This window comes from Miniopterus schreibersii (assembly GCF_964146895.1).
Source record: "Miniopterus schreibersii genome assembly, chromosome: 1".
Lineage (NCBI taxonomy): Eukaryota > Metazoa > Chordata > Mammalia > Chiroptera > Miniopteridae > Miniopterus > Miniopterus schreibersii.
The window spans coordinates 156,650,043-156,662,756 of record NC_138101.1 but is presented as its reverse complement, the minus strand read 5'-3'; the positions used below and the strand labels follow the sequence as shown (position 1 = coordinate 156,662,756).

Here is a 12,714-nt window from a genome sequence, read left to right as displayed (position 1 = left end):
GGTTGTTTTTTGTGTGTTTTTTTAAAAATATGCCAGGAAGAACTTCCATATGAATAGATGTATCAATATAAATTATTTTGTTTAGTTGAATAATATTCCTTTCAACCGATGTTATATTTTTAGCCAATTTCTCATTAGTCCATTCTTTTTTCTTTCTTTTTTTTACTATTGTTTAAAAAAGGGTGCAGTGAGCATCCTTTCATGCATATCTTTGCACATCTGTCTGCTGGTGCTTTTAGAATAAATTGTAGGAACCCACTCGTTGGGTCCTAAGATTCAGGGTATCAGGCAGCATTGCAAATTCTTACCCATCTTCCCTGAGTGAGTGACTAGCAGGGCTTTCACGGGGCCACTGGAGGGACAGCTGATGTTTTTCATCTATTCCCTTAGACACTTTCTGTTGCCTGATAAAAATCTTGGCCCTAAAAGTGAAATTTGAAGCGACCGTTGCTCATGGACCCATTAAGAGCTTTTCTGTGTATTTGTTTTTCAGTCAGGAAAAAAAATGAAATAAATAACAACATTAACTTAACAAGGTGAATGATGTTGTTTTGCTGAAGCCAAGTCATTTCTTACTCCCTGAATACGGTGCCAGCTGTTTCTACTGCATATACGGATGCAGACACGAGTGCTGTCTCTCAGTGGTGTTTGGGTATCAGGTGGTGGGTAACCCACATGTTCCAAAGTCTGTTCATATTCGATTTAAAAAAAAAATTATTAATTATTTGAGGGGAGGAGATCAATCCATTTGTTTTCCACTTATTCATGCATTCATTGGTTGATTCTTGTATGTGCCCTGACCGGAGATCGACCCACAACCTTGATGTATCAGGACGATGCTGTAAAACCAACTGAGCCAGGGCCTCATATTTGCTTTTTAAGGATTACCATTGAAATGAAAATGTATCCATTTTCAAAAGTAAAAATGTCATGGACTCAAAAAAAATACACATGCAGATACTTAAGGGATCCCTGTTTGAGAAATGTTCTGTAGCAGACAACTGGGCAGTCACCATATGTGTTGGCTTGCCCAGGATTGTCCCCTTACACCTGTTGTCCCAATACCTTAGGTGGATCCATATGACTTTGCCATTTTTGAAAATCAGAGAGAGTCAAATATCATTAATTTCATATATGTCAGTCCAGTAATTATTAACAATGCCCCCATTTGCTACCCAAAGCAGCTTCCCTTCATCTGGTAACAGATGCCCACTCTGTGGACAGTTGTCACTTTGACGTGTCTATCCACCTTCTGAAAATACCTCTCGTTACAGGGTGTAAAGCGAGACTTACTTCTTACTCCGAAGTGCTTGTACTTAATTGGCCGAGAAAAGGTCAAACAGGGCCCAGACAAGGGCCTGGTGAAGGAAGTGCTGAAGCGGAGAATCGAGATGGAGAGGATCTTGTCCGTGTCCCTCAGGTGAGTCACGACGGGTAGGGGCAGGGGTGCCCCATGTCTCCTCGCTATTGTCATCACTGTTCCAAACACAACCCGATGAATGGCCTGGCCAGGTCCCCCTGGTCACCATCACGGTGAAGAAAATCTCCTTGTCTTCCCTAAGGAGACCTGACCTTCACTGGTCTCAGGGATCCTGATGTGACAGGAATGACACACCAAGAAAAAGTCACGTCTGGTTAGTTCCTCTCATCAGGAGGTACTCAGATCCTTTGTTCCCATAAAATGTGAGAAGTAAACCTCGAATGTGAAACAAACAGTGCAGTTGTTCTTACTGAAACGAGGCCAAGGGGCCAGAGCCCCATCCCTGAGCCCTCCTCACCCACATGGAAGATCTAACCCGTCTCACCAGCGAAGGCCCAGGCAGAGGCGGCCATTCAGTCATCGGTGTTGTTTATAGTTTGCTGTGACCTCTGATTGTCCAGGAAGGGAAGTTTCTTTGGATTCCCTAAGTTCCTTTCTGCCTGTTCGTGCAAGGGAGGGAATACAAACTGTCCTCCGTAATCTGTAGCCCTGGAGTCATCGCCAAGTGCTGCCTTCAGCTCCAAGTTCACAGGCAGGGCCTCGCTCCTCCTGTCAGCACTCCAGCTTTGTTTTGGCAGAGGGGCTTCTGTGTGTGGGAAGCTTCCCCAAATCCTGCCATGCTAAGAATTCCCAGACCAAGTTCCCTCTGATAAGAGGAAATCCTCTGAGGCCACAGAGGCTAAGAAAAGAGGAACCGGGGCCCCTTTGAGCCCAGTAGCTTCCTCCTTGCTTTGCATCCCTGGGCCCTTTGAGGATCCCGCTGTCCCTGCCAAGGTGACCTTTGGGCTGCCGTCGCATCAAAAGTAACGATGTTCTGGTTGCTCACGAACAACCTGGGATTGGCACATCTCTAAACCCTTATTCCGCGCAGAGCAAAACTGCTGCTCTCGGAGAAAAGCAGGGGGTTTGTGTGCTCAGGCATCTTACCCGCCAGGCCGGAGGTCCTGGCTCCAGGGAGATAATCCAAAGCAGATTTCAAGTCATGTCCATTCTTGCCTCTGTCACTGTGGTTTCTGATTCTGTCTGCTCCCAATTTTCCCAATAAAGGACCAGGTGGTGCCGTGAGGTTAAGTGTTGAAAGCATTTCAGCTCAGGATGTGGTGAGACTTCTAAGCAGACGATCCCTCAGCAGCCTTTCGGCAGCCCCACCTCAGCTGGGTCTCAGAGCCATGAATTTCAAGGGAAAGCTTCAGACGCTGTCTGGTTTCCAGGTCTTCCTGAGCATTTGGGTCTTTGGCTGGGTCACAGCCTGAGCTACACTCCCCTTGGCTCCCTGGGCCCTGGGGCTGCCCTTGGTGTTCTAAGCGACCCAACTGAAGTGTCTCCTGTTTTCTGGCATGGGGCCAGCCGTCCCTGCGCTAAGCCGGGTTAGCTGAAGCGGGTCCCAGCTCCGGAGCACATGTGCTCTTTAGGCTGAGAGTGGTTATTAGCCTTCCTGTTGTCACCCTGGTGTGGCTTCACTTCCACCACTCAGGAGTACTTGATCATCAATGATCATTACCTACATTTGCATCACACACTGACACTGTCCTGTTGATCACGTCTTGGAGGCTTATCAAGGTGTGGGATAGTCACACAGATGTTTTTCTTTCTGTCTTTTTGTCTTTCTCACAGCATCTGAGGATACAGTCTCATGGTAAAACCAGCTTCTTTTTCCGCTTCCCCCTTAGCATTCCTGGTGGACACTTGCTTCCCTGTGGCCTGCCCTTGTTAGAGGCTGTAATGAAATGAGGTGCTTAGCCTCAACATTGTTCTGACACTATGGGTGGAAAAAAGAGCTTGAGTCATTTTAACCTGTCATCTCTGCATGTTGGAGTCACTGAACCTCACATTCACCAAGTTTAATACTGGTCCCTTGTTTCCTTCATTTTCTGGGTTAACCAGTCATCTAAACCAAGTTAGGGATACAACCAGATGGATGGTGGTGTGTATAGAATCAAACCCAGAGCAGAAATTCATTGTAGTACCAGATCACCAGACCTGCGTGTGTGTGTTCAAAATATTTCAATACAGGTATAAAGAAAGATTTTAACAGTTGTCTGGCACTTCAGAAAAAAAGTTGTAACACGTGTGTGTGTTTTGAAGGCACTATGAGGCTACTTGATTATGGGCTGGACCTAGTTATGACCACCTAATGACTTCTAATTAAGAAAGCATCCCACAGACTTGCTCTTTCAGCCCATCTGTATCTCTTACAACACAATCACTGTCAAAGCAAAGCGAGCCCGACCGGGCGTGGCTCAGCGGTTGAGCGTCGACCTGGGATCCAGGCGATCGGGGTTCGATTCCCGGTCAGGGCACATGCCCAGGTTGCGGGCTCGATCAATGACACTCTCATCGTTGATGTTGCTGTCTCTCTCTCCCTCTCCTTTCCTCTCTCTGAAATCAATAAAGACATTTTTTTTTAAAAAAAAGCAAAGCGGGCTTACAGCTCCCTGTTCAAACAAGCCAATCATTTGAAAACAATTTTGAGACAGTTTGGAAATGTGAACTTGACTAGATATTTGAGAGGAAGGACTGATTGTTCATGCTAATGGTATTGTCGCTATTTTTTATTTAAAGAGGCTTTATCTTTTAGAGATACTGAAATATTTAAGGATAAAGTAGTATAATATTTGCTCTAAAATAGCCTGGTTTGTATGTGGAAATGGGAGGAGTAGAAGTGGAAATGGATATGATTATCCGTGGTTGGTAATCATTTAAACCTGACATGTGGACGTCCATTCTACTATTTTTTATTGATATTTGAAATTTTCCATAATAAAAAAGTTTTTTCTAGTCCTCCAGTAAACATCATATTTTTAGAAGTCTTTTCCTTTTATAACTATACCGAAATGTATCTAGTTGAGTTATCATTGAAATTTTTGAAAGAATTTAACTTATAAGAAAAAAATAGGATAGACCCAGTAGCTCAGAGAAATAAGAAGAGTGTCTCTCTCACATCGATGTTTGTCTCTCTCTTCCCCGCCTTCCCCTCCCTTCCACCCTGTCTAAAAATCAATGGAAAAAATATCCTCAGGTGAGGATTAACCAAAAAAAATCTCGTATTTGGGGGCTCTCTCTGATGAAGCTTCTAGGACCAAAAGCTACATGGCTGCCCATGTGGGTCCGATTTTCCAGTCTTTGTATGTGATGGGAAAAGCAGCCTGTAAGAGGGGCTTTAGACAGTGCCAGCTTCCTTGGCCATGACATTCTTGCCCAGGATGTTTCATTGCCTAATTGCCCTGAGCCTCTGATGGTCAGAAAAGGCTGCTTCACCACCCACTCAGCTGACCTGAGGCCTTACTGAAACCTTCACTTGTGACTTGTGGCTTTTGAGCTTTGGGAACCTGGAAGTTGTCAGCATTTTGGAACTGACCACCTACCTGTGTTCAGCCCTGGGATTTGAGGGTGAATGAGACATAGTCACTGCCTCAGGGAGCTCCCTCCCCTCTGGAAGCGGTTATGAGTGTTCAGAGAGGGATGCACAGGGCACTCCTGGTGTCCAAGGATGGGAGGGAGCCTTCGCACCGGTGGGCAGGTGACGTCTCCTGTGAGGCCTGTGATGAGGCCTCATACAACCTGCACCTGCATTTTCTCAGAGAAATTCAGAGGATCCCAACGTGGCACCACCAGTTTCCCTGAGTGGTAGTACTCTGGAGAAGGTTCATTGTCTTCTGGATTCACCTCTGTACTGTCTCGCTTGCTAAAAGGAGCATATATTTCATAATCAGGAGCAATTTCAGTAAAGGCAGGGCTGCCCCTTTAAGACTTTACTCAGGGTTCTGTAACTAACATTTTTTTGAAGGAAATACTGGTTAAGGGAGTAGGACAAGATTTTCTAGTTGTTGCAGCAATACCACAATAAGCCACAAAGAGGAGGGGATAAAAAAACAAGTAGAAAGCCAAGGCAGGAACTAGACGGAAGGAAGCTTTCAACACAGGGTGCAGACATCTGTAAGGAATTGCAGCGTGAGCCTATGAAAAAGGCAGGGCGAAATCCAAAGATAAGTCTGATTTTCTTTAAGAATAAATAAATGTAAAAGCTTCCTTTCCGATCTAGGAGCGGGCTGGAACTCTGGCCTGGACAAAGATGGATTCGCCGACTCCCAGGCCTGGGTCACGGAAGGGAGGGGTTTTGAATTTGATGGTTGAAGTCAAAGTGTCCAAACAATCTCTTCTCCTTTCCAGACTCATGCTGATAATTGACCTTGAAGCTTTGGCCTGCTTGCTTTTTTCTTTCTTTATGGTAATAAATCTAAGCCCATTAAACTACTCAGGGCTACTTGGGTTGGGTTCATTTAGCCCTGATGAATAATCAGCCCTGCCTACAGTATGGCCAGACAAACAGACACACCCGGACATGTCAAAGAACGCTTTGAGTCCAGCCACCTCGACAGGAGTGTCATACCTCACCCCACACCCCAGAAGGTGTTACCTCCTGGTTTTGCTCTCACTCCTGTGCTAGGATGCTTGGACTTTGTCCCATTAATTCCAAGGGACTTGGGAGAGCTGTTCTGAGCAGCTTTTACATAAGTGCCTTTTGGAGTTTTGAATTGCTATAATAGACGTGATTAAGACAGTTCCAGAATTGTCTTAGATGATAGTAGCTTTGTGGCCCCAACCCTCTGAGGTATATTATTCTCAAGTTTTAAGACAAGTTTCCAATTCCTAGTTTGGAAAAGTTTGTGAACAAGGAGGTATAGTGGAGATGGTGAGCTGTCCCTGCCATACCCGTTCTCTCCTCTACCTGTTCATGGCTGGCAGTCTACCCAAAGACAACATTTCGCAGGACCCCTTGCAGCCAGGTGTAACCATGTGACATAGCGCTGGCCAGTGAGGTGTGAGAGGAGTGACTTGTACCACTTCCCGGTCCTATATGTAAAGGGAAGGAATGGATAGATGCCTGGCTCCCTGACACTGGAGAACTGTTATGTTGGCCCTGAATGTTGATTTTGCACATGCTGTTGAATGACAATAAAAAAGCTGTGTTGTGCCCTAGCCAGTTTTACTCAGTGGTTAGAGCGTTGGCCTGTGGACTGAATTCCCAGGTTCAGTTCTGGCCAAGGGCACGTACCTCGGTTGCAGGCTCGATCCCTGCCTCGGTCAGGGTGCTTGCTGGAGGCAACCAAACGGTGTGTCTCTCTCACATCAATGTTTCTCTCTTTCTCCCACTCTCTCTGAAAAGGCAATGGAAAGAAATATCCTCGGGTGAGGATTTTTTAAAAAGCTGTATTGTTTAAACCACTGGTTGTCAGGGTCTTCATCACAGCAGAAAAACCTATATCCCAACTATCAAACAGTATACAGGAAGCCTGGTTGTGATGTAGGGATGTTTGAAAACAAACTCTTGAGGTAATAACAGGGACCAGGTGCTTTCACCACGTGGCCATTATGTGTCCAAAAATGCCTGTAAAGTACTTTTGGTCTTCACATCCAAGAAGAACTCTCGGGTGCTCGTCTTCAGTAAACAGGCTGTGCGGGGCCAGTGCCTTCCCCAGCTGATGGCCGTGCTGCTGGCTTACCCCAATCTCCCTGTGGTTTGTTTCACTGCCTTTGAAATCCAGCTGTGTATGGGTCCTACTCTAGTCCTTTTTTGCCTGTGGATTACCAAGCTCCTTTCCTGCAGGAAGACTGGAGGGCTGAGGTTTCAGGGAGAGAGGCTGTGGCTATAGCTACTGGCTTGATCGGGTTCAGGTTCGTAGCTCCCTGCCTCGGCCCAGAGAGAAGATTTCTAACAAGCCTAGGATCACCCACAAGGCTCTCTCTGCCCAAGGAAGACCTCTGGTCCCACGGGCTGCCCACCCCGACCTTATATTCATGGGACTGAATAGAGAGACCTCAGGAGTTGTAGTTTAAATGGATCAGGTTCTACAGGGAAGAAGAATCCCTCATCTCAGAGATTCTTCACATCCCAGTCCTCCAGGCTGGCCTCACTGTCTGGCTTTGTCACAGCAGTGTCATCCTACTGTACAGTGGTACCAGGGGCCCTGAGAGCAGGCACAAGCTCCTGTGTGACACAGTTCAGCTCTGGTTACTAAAAAAACATGTCGTTGGCATTTCCTGTGCTTGGAGAGATTGAAATATTTCTGTGGTCAATTCATTGAAGAAGGTTCACTTACTTTGCTTTTAATACCTGGAAAATCTCTGACCGCCACTCATGAAATGTCTTTTTAGAGGATTGTCTTAGATATTTCACAGAAGTGCTTGGAGGTCATTGTTAAACCTATACATTATGAAGCCACCTTCAACTGAGCTGGACACCTAACAGCAGGGAATAAAGATTCTCACTTATATGTGTGTTGTAATTTCCACAAAGTCTAACTGGGCTTGGAGATGGAACGATCATGTTTAATCAACTCCCAGCTACCACTAGGTATTTTCTGCAGGACTGGGTTTGCCTTGGCCTATTTTTTCTATTCTCCCCTCCAGGCATGTGTTTGCCCTGTGTCCAAATGGGCAAGTCCCGCAAAGATGTGTTCTTCTCCTGCCCTACGAAATGTATTAGTTTGAACGTGATGCTTGTGCTTGTGTTTGCACACCTGCCTAGTATATCTCTGAACTGTAGTGTGTGTACTTTCAACAGCACCTGACACACGTTATAAGCCAAGCACCAAATACCCAGTTTCTAATAATGAATGCATGTGAAGCCCAGATGTCAGCTTCCCATTTGGTAACCGAGCTTATAGTTCTTCAAATAAGGATTTATTACAGTGGCTGCAACCCTGTCATCAATTCTACTAACTTGGGACTTCCGTGGAATGGTTCATTTTCAGCCACATTCCACTCATCACATTCTGGATTTATGTGATCTTAAGAACATAGAAATTGAATTTGAAAATGGACTTTATAAAAAGACAGACTAAATTGTCCTTAAATTCCTGATTTTAGAAGTCACGTGGGAGAAGTACTTTTGTATATGCTTATAAACTTTCTTCAAAAGCAGAGTTCAGTGATTTTATCATGTAATTCATTGTTGTGTTTTGTTTTAAAGATTATCACTTACAGAAAGAAAGGCTAGAAACCTAGTGCTGTCTTACAGAATTTTTAAAATGAGTGAAAAGGGGATGGGGTAAACAAAAGTGTGACTTTTGTTATCTTTCTAATTTCTTTGCAGTACTATGCAAGATGACATCTTTATTCTTCATGAGCAAGAGTATGACAGTTTGCTTGAATCTGTCTTCAAAACTGAATTCTTAAGCCTCTTGGCAAAACGTTATGAGGAAAAAACACAGAAGCAACTACCTCTGAAATTTAGCAATACGTAAGTTGGGATCTGGGGCCCCTGATCTCACTGCCAAGCTCCAGGCTTGAGAAAATGGAGACGCTTGTGGGGTGGGGCCCAGGGTCTGACTGGCTGTAGTGGCTTCCACAACGCCCAGCCCTGGCTACCTTAGCTTCCTCCCCCACACAGTCTCAGGGCTGCAAAGTACAGTCCGGATGACTGTCACGGACTTTGGAAAGGTCACTTTTGCATTTCTGTAACACAATGACTTCATCAAAGGGTGTGTTTTGTCATTTGAACAAAGGTCACCAAAGTGAGGCAGGAAAAGGCAGATTTTTTTATATCACCAATAAAAGAATATTTTATTTAGCAGAGAAGCCAGAAGCAGTAAAACTAGAAGAAGAAAGGGAATGAAGTGGGAGCTTAAGTCCCCAAAATCAATGCATAATAAAACCTATGGGTGGGGCACTGCAGACTTGTAGGCTGCAGATGGCCAATGTCTTGGGTCTTGGCTCACCTTCCTTTGCTTTAGCAACATGGTCTCATGGGCCAGATACTAGTGTACTGTTGAGCTGCTAATCTCATATTTGCCAAGTGAGAGTTACTTTTGTCTTCTTAAATTTCCATCTATATCTACATGGAGATATCTTCCATCTCTTACTACCCACAAGAATGATGCCAAGGTAAAGCCTAATTCCATGATGAGGGAAACTCACCACGATTAATACTGCTGCGGTTGCATTGAAATAGATACTGGTAATTGTATGGATGCACTGCAGATTTTCCAAGGAACGACTTGGCGATTATTACTAGGCAGTTATTTTTTGTCTGGGAATTTGTAATAAAGGAATAATGAAAAAAGGAAGACTCTGAAGAGCCAAGCCACTGGATAGGATAATAGGCAGCTACTTAAAATTAAGATTTTTTTGGTCTGACAACATGAAAGAATAGTTTAAAAAGCAGAATATGGATTGAATTTCATAGGCATGGAGGCAATATGAAAAATAAAAACAGACAGGGGAGTTTCGGAGTTGTGAGTAGGCCTCCCTACTATTTGGATTTTGGTTGTCTTTTTCTCTGCCTGGGGTGGGGTAATGGTGAAGGGCCAGAACTTGGGTAAATAATAACCACATTCCATGCTCAGGAAGACGTGGGCTAACGTGTGTGGCATCTCCCAGTCCTCCACAAACAGACCAGGGAAGTCAGACAGGCACGAGGACCCACCACAACAGGGGCGGCCCGGGAACTGTCCCCTTCCTTCTGTCCCCCAGGCAGTCCCACCTGAGCCCACTGGCAGAGCGGCATGGGTGCCTATAGCGGGGTACCTCCCTCACCACTTGGTTTCCAACAGGTGCTGGGCCCCAGATGCTTCTGCCTCTGGTCGCTGGGCTCACCTTACCATCGTCCTGAATGACCCATGGCTGCCAGACTCGTCCCCTGGGCCTGGTGCTGGTTTACTAGCCTGTTCTTGCCTCAGTTTTGCAGCAGGAGAACTCGACCCTGGGCAAGCCGCATTTTCTCAATGCTTCATTCTGTCTTGTTAACTCCAACAAATATGCTTGTCGCAGGCTTGAACTCAAGTTGAAAAAAGAGAACTGGGGTCCCTGGAGTGCCGGGGGCTCACGGCAGGTGCAGTTCCACCAAGGCTTTGGTGACCTGGCTGTCCTCAAGCCCAGCAACAAAGTGCTGCAGGTCAGCATCGGACCCGGGCTGCCCAAGAACTCCCGTAAGTGTCCTGTGGGCCCCTGGGAGGAACCGGCTTGGGCTCCCTGGCTCCCCCGCTCTCTCAGCCCCACCCCACCCCCCATCCTGTCCCACACCCATCTTCTCACCCAGTGCTTATGATATGTGCACAGATCTACGGGGCAATGAACCAGCACCTCTCCTGCTTCCTGTGGCTGGGTTTTCTTCTGATTCAAACATTTCAAACTAAACCAACATCAAGGCAAATGCAGCTCAACCTTTCTGAACGGCCTAGTAGTTATGTCTGGAATCCTGGCATCACAATATTAATTTTGTTTAAAACAAATCAGTTTGTTGCCTTCAAATTTCCCAGCCCTTTCCAGTCAGCTCTTGTCGTCAACACAAAATGTATCCTTTCTGTCAATTTTAAAGAAATTGGCCACAGTCCCCACTCCCTGCATGGATTCACTGTTACTGCTCATCACACCTGGCATCTCCCACCTTCATTTAGGGCACATCCTTCAACGACACACACACACTAACACCCCAGTCTTAATCCTTCACTGGCATTTCAGTTCTTTTCTATTTATAAGTGATATTTATAAAATTATATTTATAACACACAGCAGAGAGTAATCATATATGCTACATATTTATAAATGTAGATATGTCTGTAAAATGTAGTCCATATGTATGGTCAGTGAAGAGTATGCCAGATATAAGACAGTCCTTTATGAAATCTGTCTACAGAGATACACACTGGCGTCACTACGGCTCACTAATGCGGTGCAGGTAAATACAGTTAAACAGCCAATCAGAAAACGTCGGCAGATGTCTGTGTATTACGCAGTATTTGCAGAAAACAGACAGCATATGGGGGGACTTTTGAAGATACTTTTTTTTTTTTTTAATATATCGATTTCAGAGAGAGGAAGGGAGAGGGAGAGAGAGAAACATCAATGATGAGAGAGCCGTCACTGATCAGCTGCCTCCTGCACGCTCCTGACTGGGGATCGAGCCCACAACCCTGACCAGGTGCCCTGACCAGGAATCGAACTGAGATCTCCTGGATTCTAGGTCGATGCTCAACCTCTGAGCTATGCCCAGCCGGGTAAAGATGCTTTTAAGTAAAAGGATTCTTTACAGAGAGGTGGGCAGGGTTGAGGGAAGAAAGTGGGGACTGGAGACAAAGATCAGCAGGACACTATCATTACCTGGAGCCTGATGGGACAGAACGAGGAAAGAGCTAGGCTGAAGGGTGCAGGCAGGGTAGTTGCCCCAACTTCTCTGTCCTCCGACACTCCAGGCTCCTGCCAGTGCCTCCCCTGGCCCAACCCAACTGGCCTGGCAGCCCAGGTGAAGGAGTCCCTTGGGCTCAGATGCCAAGGAACGGAGCATGACAAAGAAGGGCTGCGGATAACCAGCAGGATGTGAGCAGTGTTCAGGAGGCCCCAGAGTGGAATAAGTCTCATTGTCTCATGTGGTGACAGTGCCCCCGGACCCTAAGACCCAGCTCCGTGGCTTTGTGCTATCCATGCCTTGTCACTGCCTGCTCTTCTCTCTACAAGGAACTCCCTCTGTACCCCTCTTCCAGCTGATTTAATCTTACCTTCCTTCATGTCCCACTTGAGGCCCTCTTTATTGTTTTCCTTTCTGCTTCTGTGTCTCACCTGGCCACCTGTGGACCTGCCATCCTAACCTTGGTTTTGGCCTGCAGTGATGTTCCACTTAGTGCCAGGTCCTTTCAAACTCTTCAGGTCTCTGTCCAGGATACAAGTCTGCTTCTACCCTTTGTGGTTTCCATATTTAATGGGAAGACTAAAGAACACAAACTCTTGCATGAAAAACCCTTGACATAAGCAGATGTGCTGTTAGTGCTTCATGCCTGTGACCTTGATGTGTACCACTTGCGTGTTCAGCTCCTGTGCTGTGTTCAAAACATAAGTGCAAACATTAAAATATCCCCTCTGGAGCCCAACTGGTGTGGCGCAGTGGTTGAGCACAGACCTATGATCCAAGAGATCAGGGTTCGATTCCTGGTCAGGGCACATGCCCAGGTTTCAGGATTGATCCCCAGCAGGGGGCATGCAGGAGGCAGCCAATCAGTGTCCCTCTCTCATCATTGATGTTTCTCTCTCTCTCCCTCTCCCTTCCTCTCTCTGAAATCGATAAAAACATTTTAAAAAAAAAGTCTCCTCTGTCTCTTCTGAAAATTTGCACAAATCGAAACACCTTTGTAAGATTATTAATACCTCTTTGTATAGTTATTGTCTATAACATTTCAAAATCATTCCTCCATCCACATGTCCTCCAGCGCCTCCTGCAGACCCAACTGAGACCTGGACTC

The 12,714-nt window shown here is 45.9% G+C and overlaps 1 protein-coding gene across 1 annotated transcript in view; it reads left to right on the top strand.

The window, feature by feature from the left end:
* Positions 1-12,714, top strand: part of MYO1E (myosin IE) — a 181,591-nt gene that overhangs the window by 151,388 nt on the left and 17,489 nt on the right. The window contains exons 22-24 of the mRNA XM_081128965.1: positions 1,275-1,420; positions 8,577-8,723; positions 10,253-10,410. Coding sequence (XP_080985091.1) covers positions 1,275-1,420; positions 8,577-8,723; positions 10,253-10,410 — 451 coding nt within the window. The remainder of the gene's footprint in view (positions 1-1,274; positions 1,421-8,576; positions 8,724-10,252; positions 10,411-12,714) is intronic.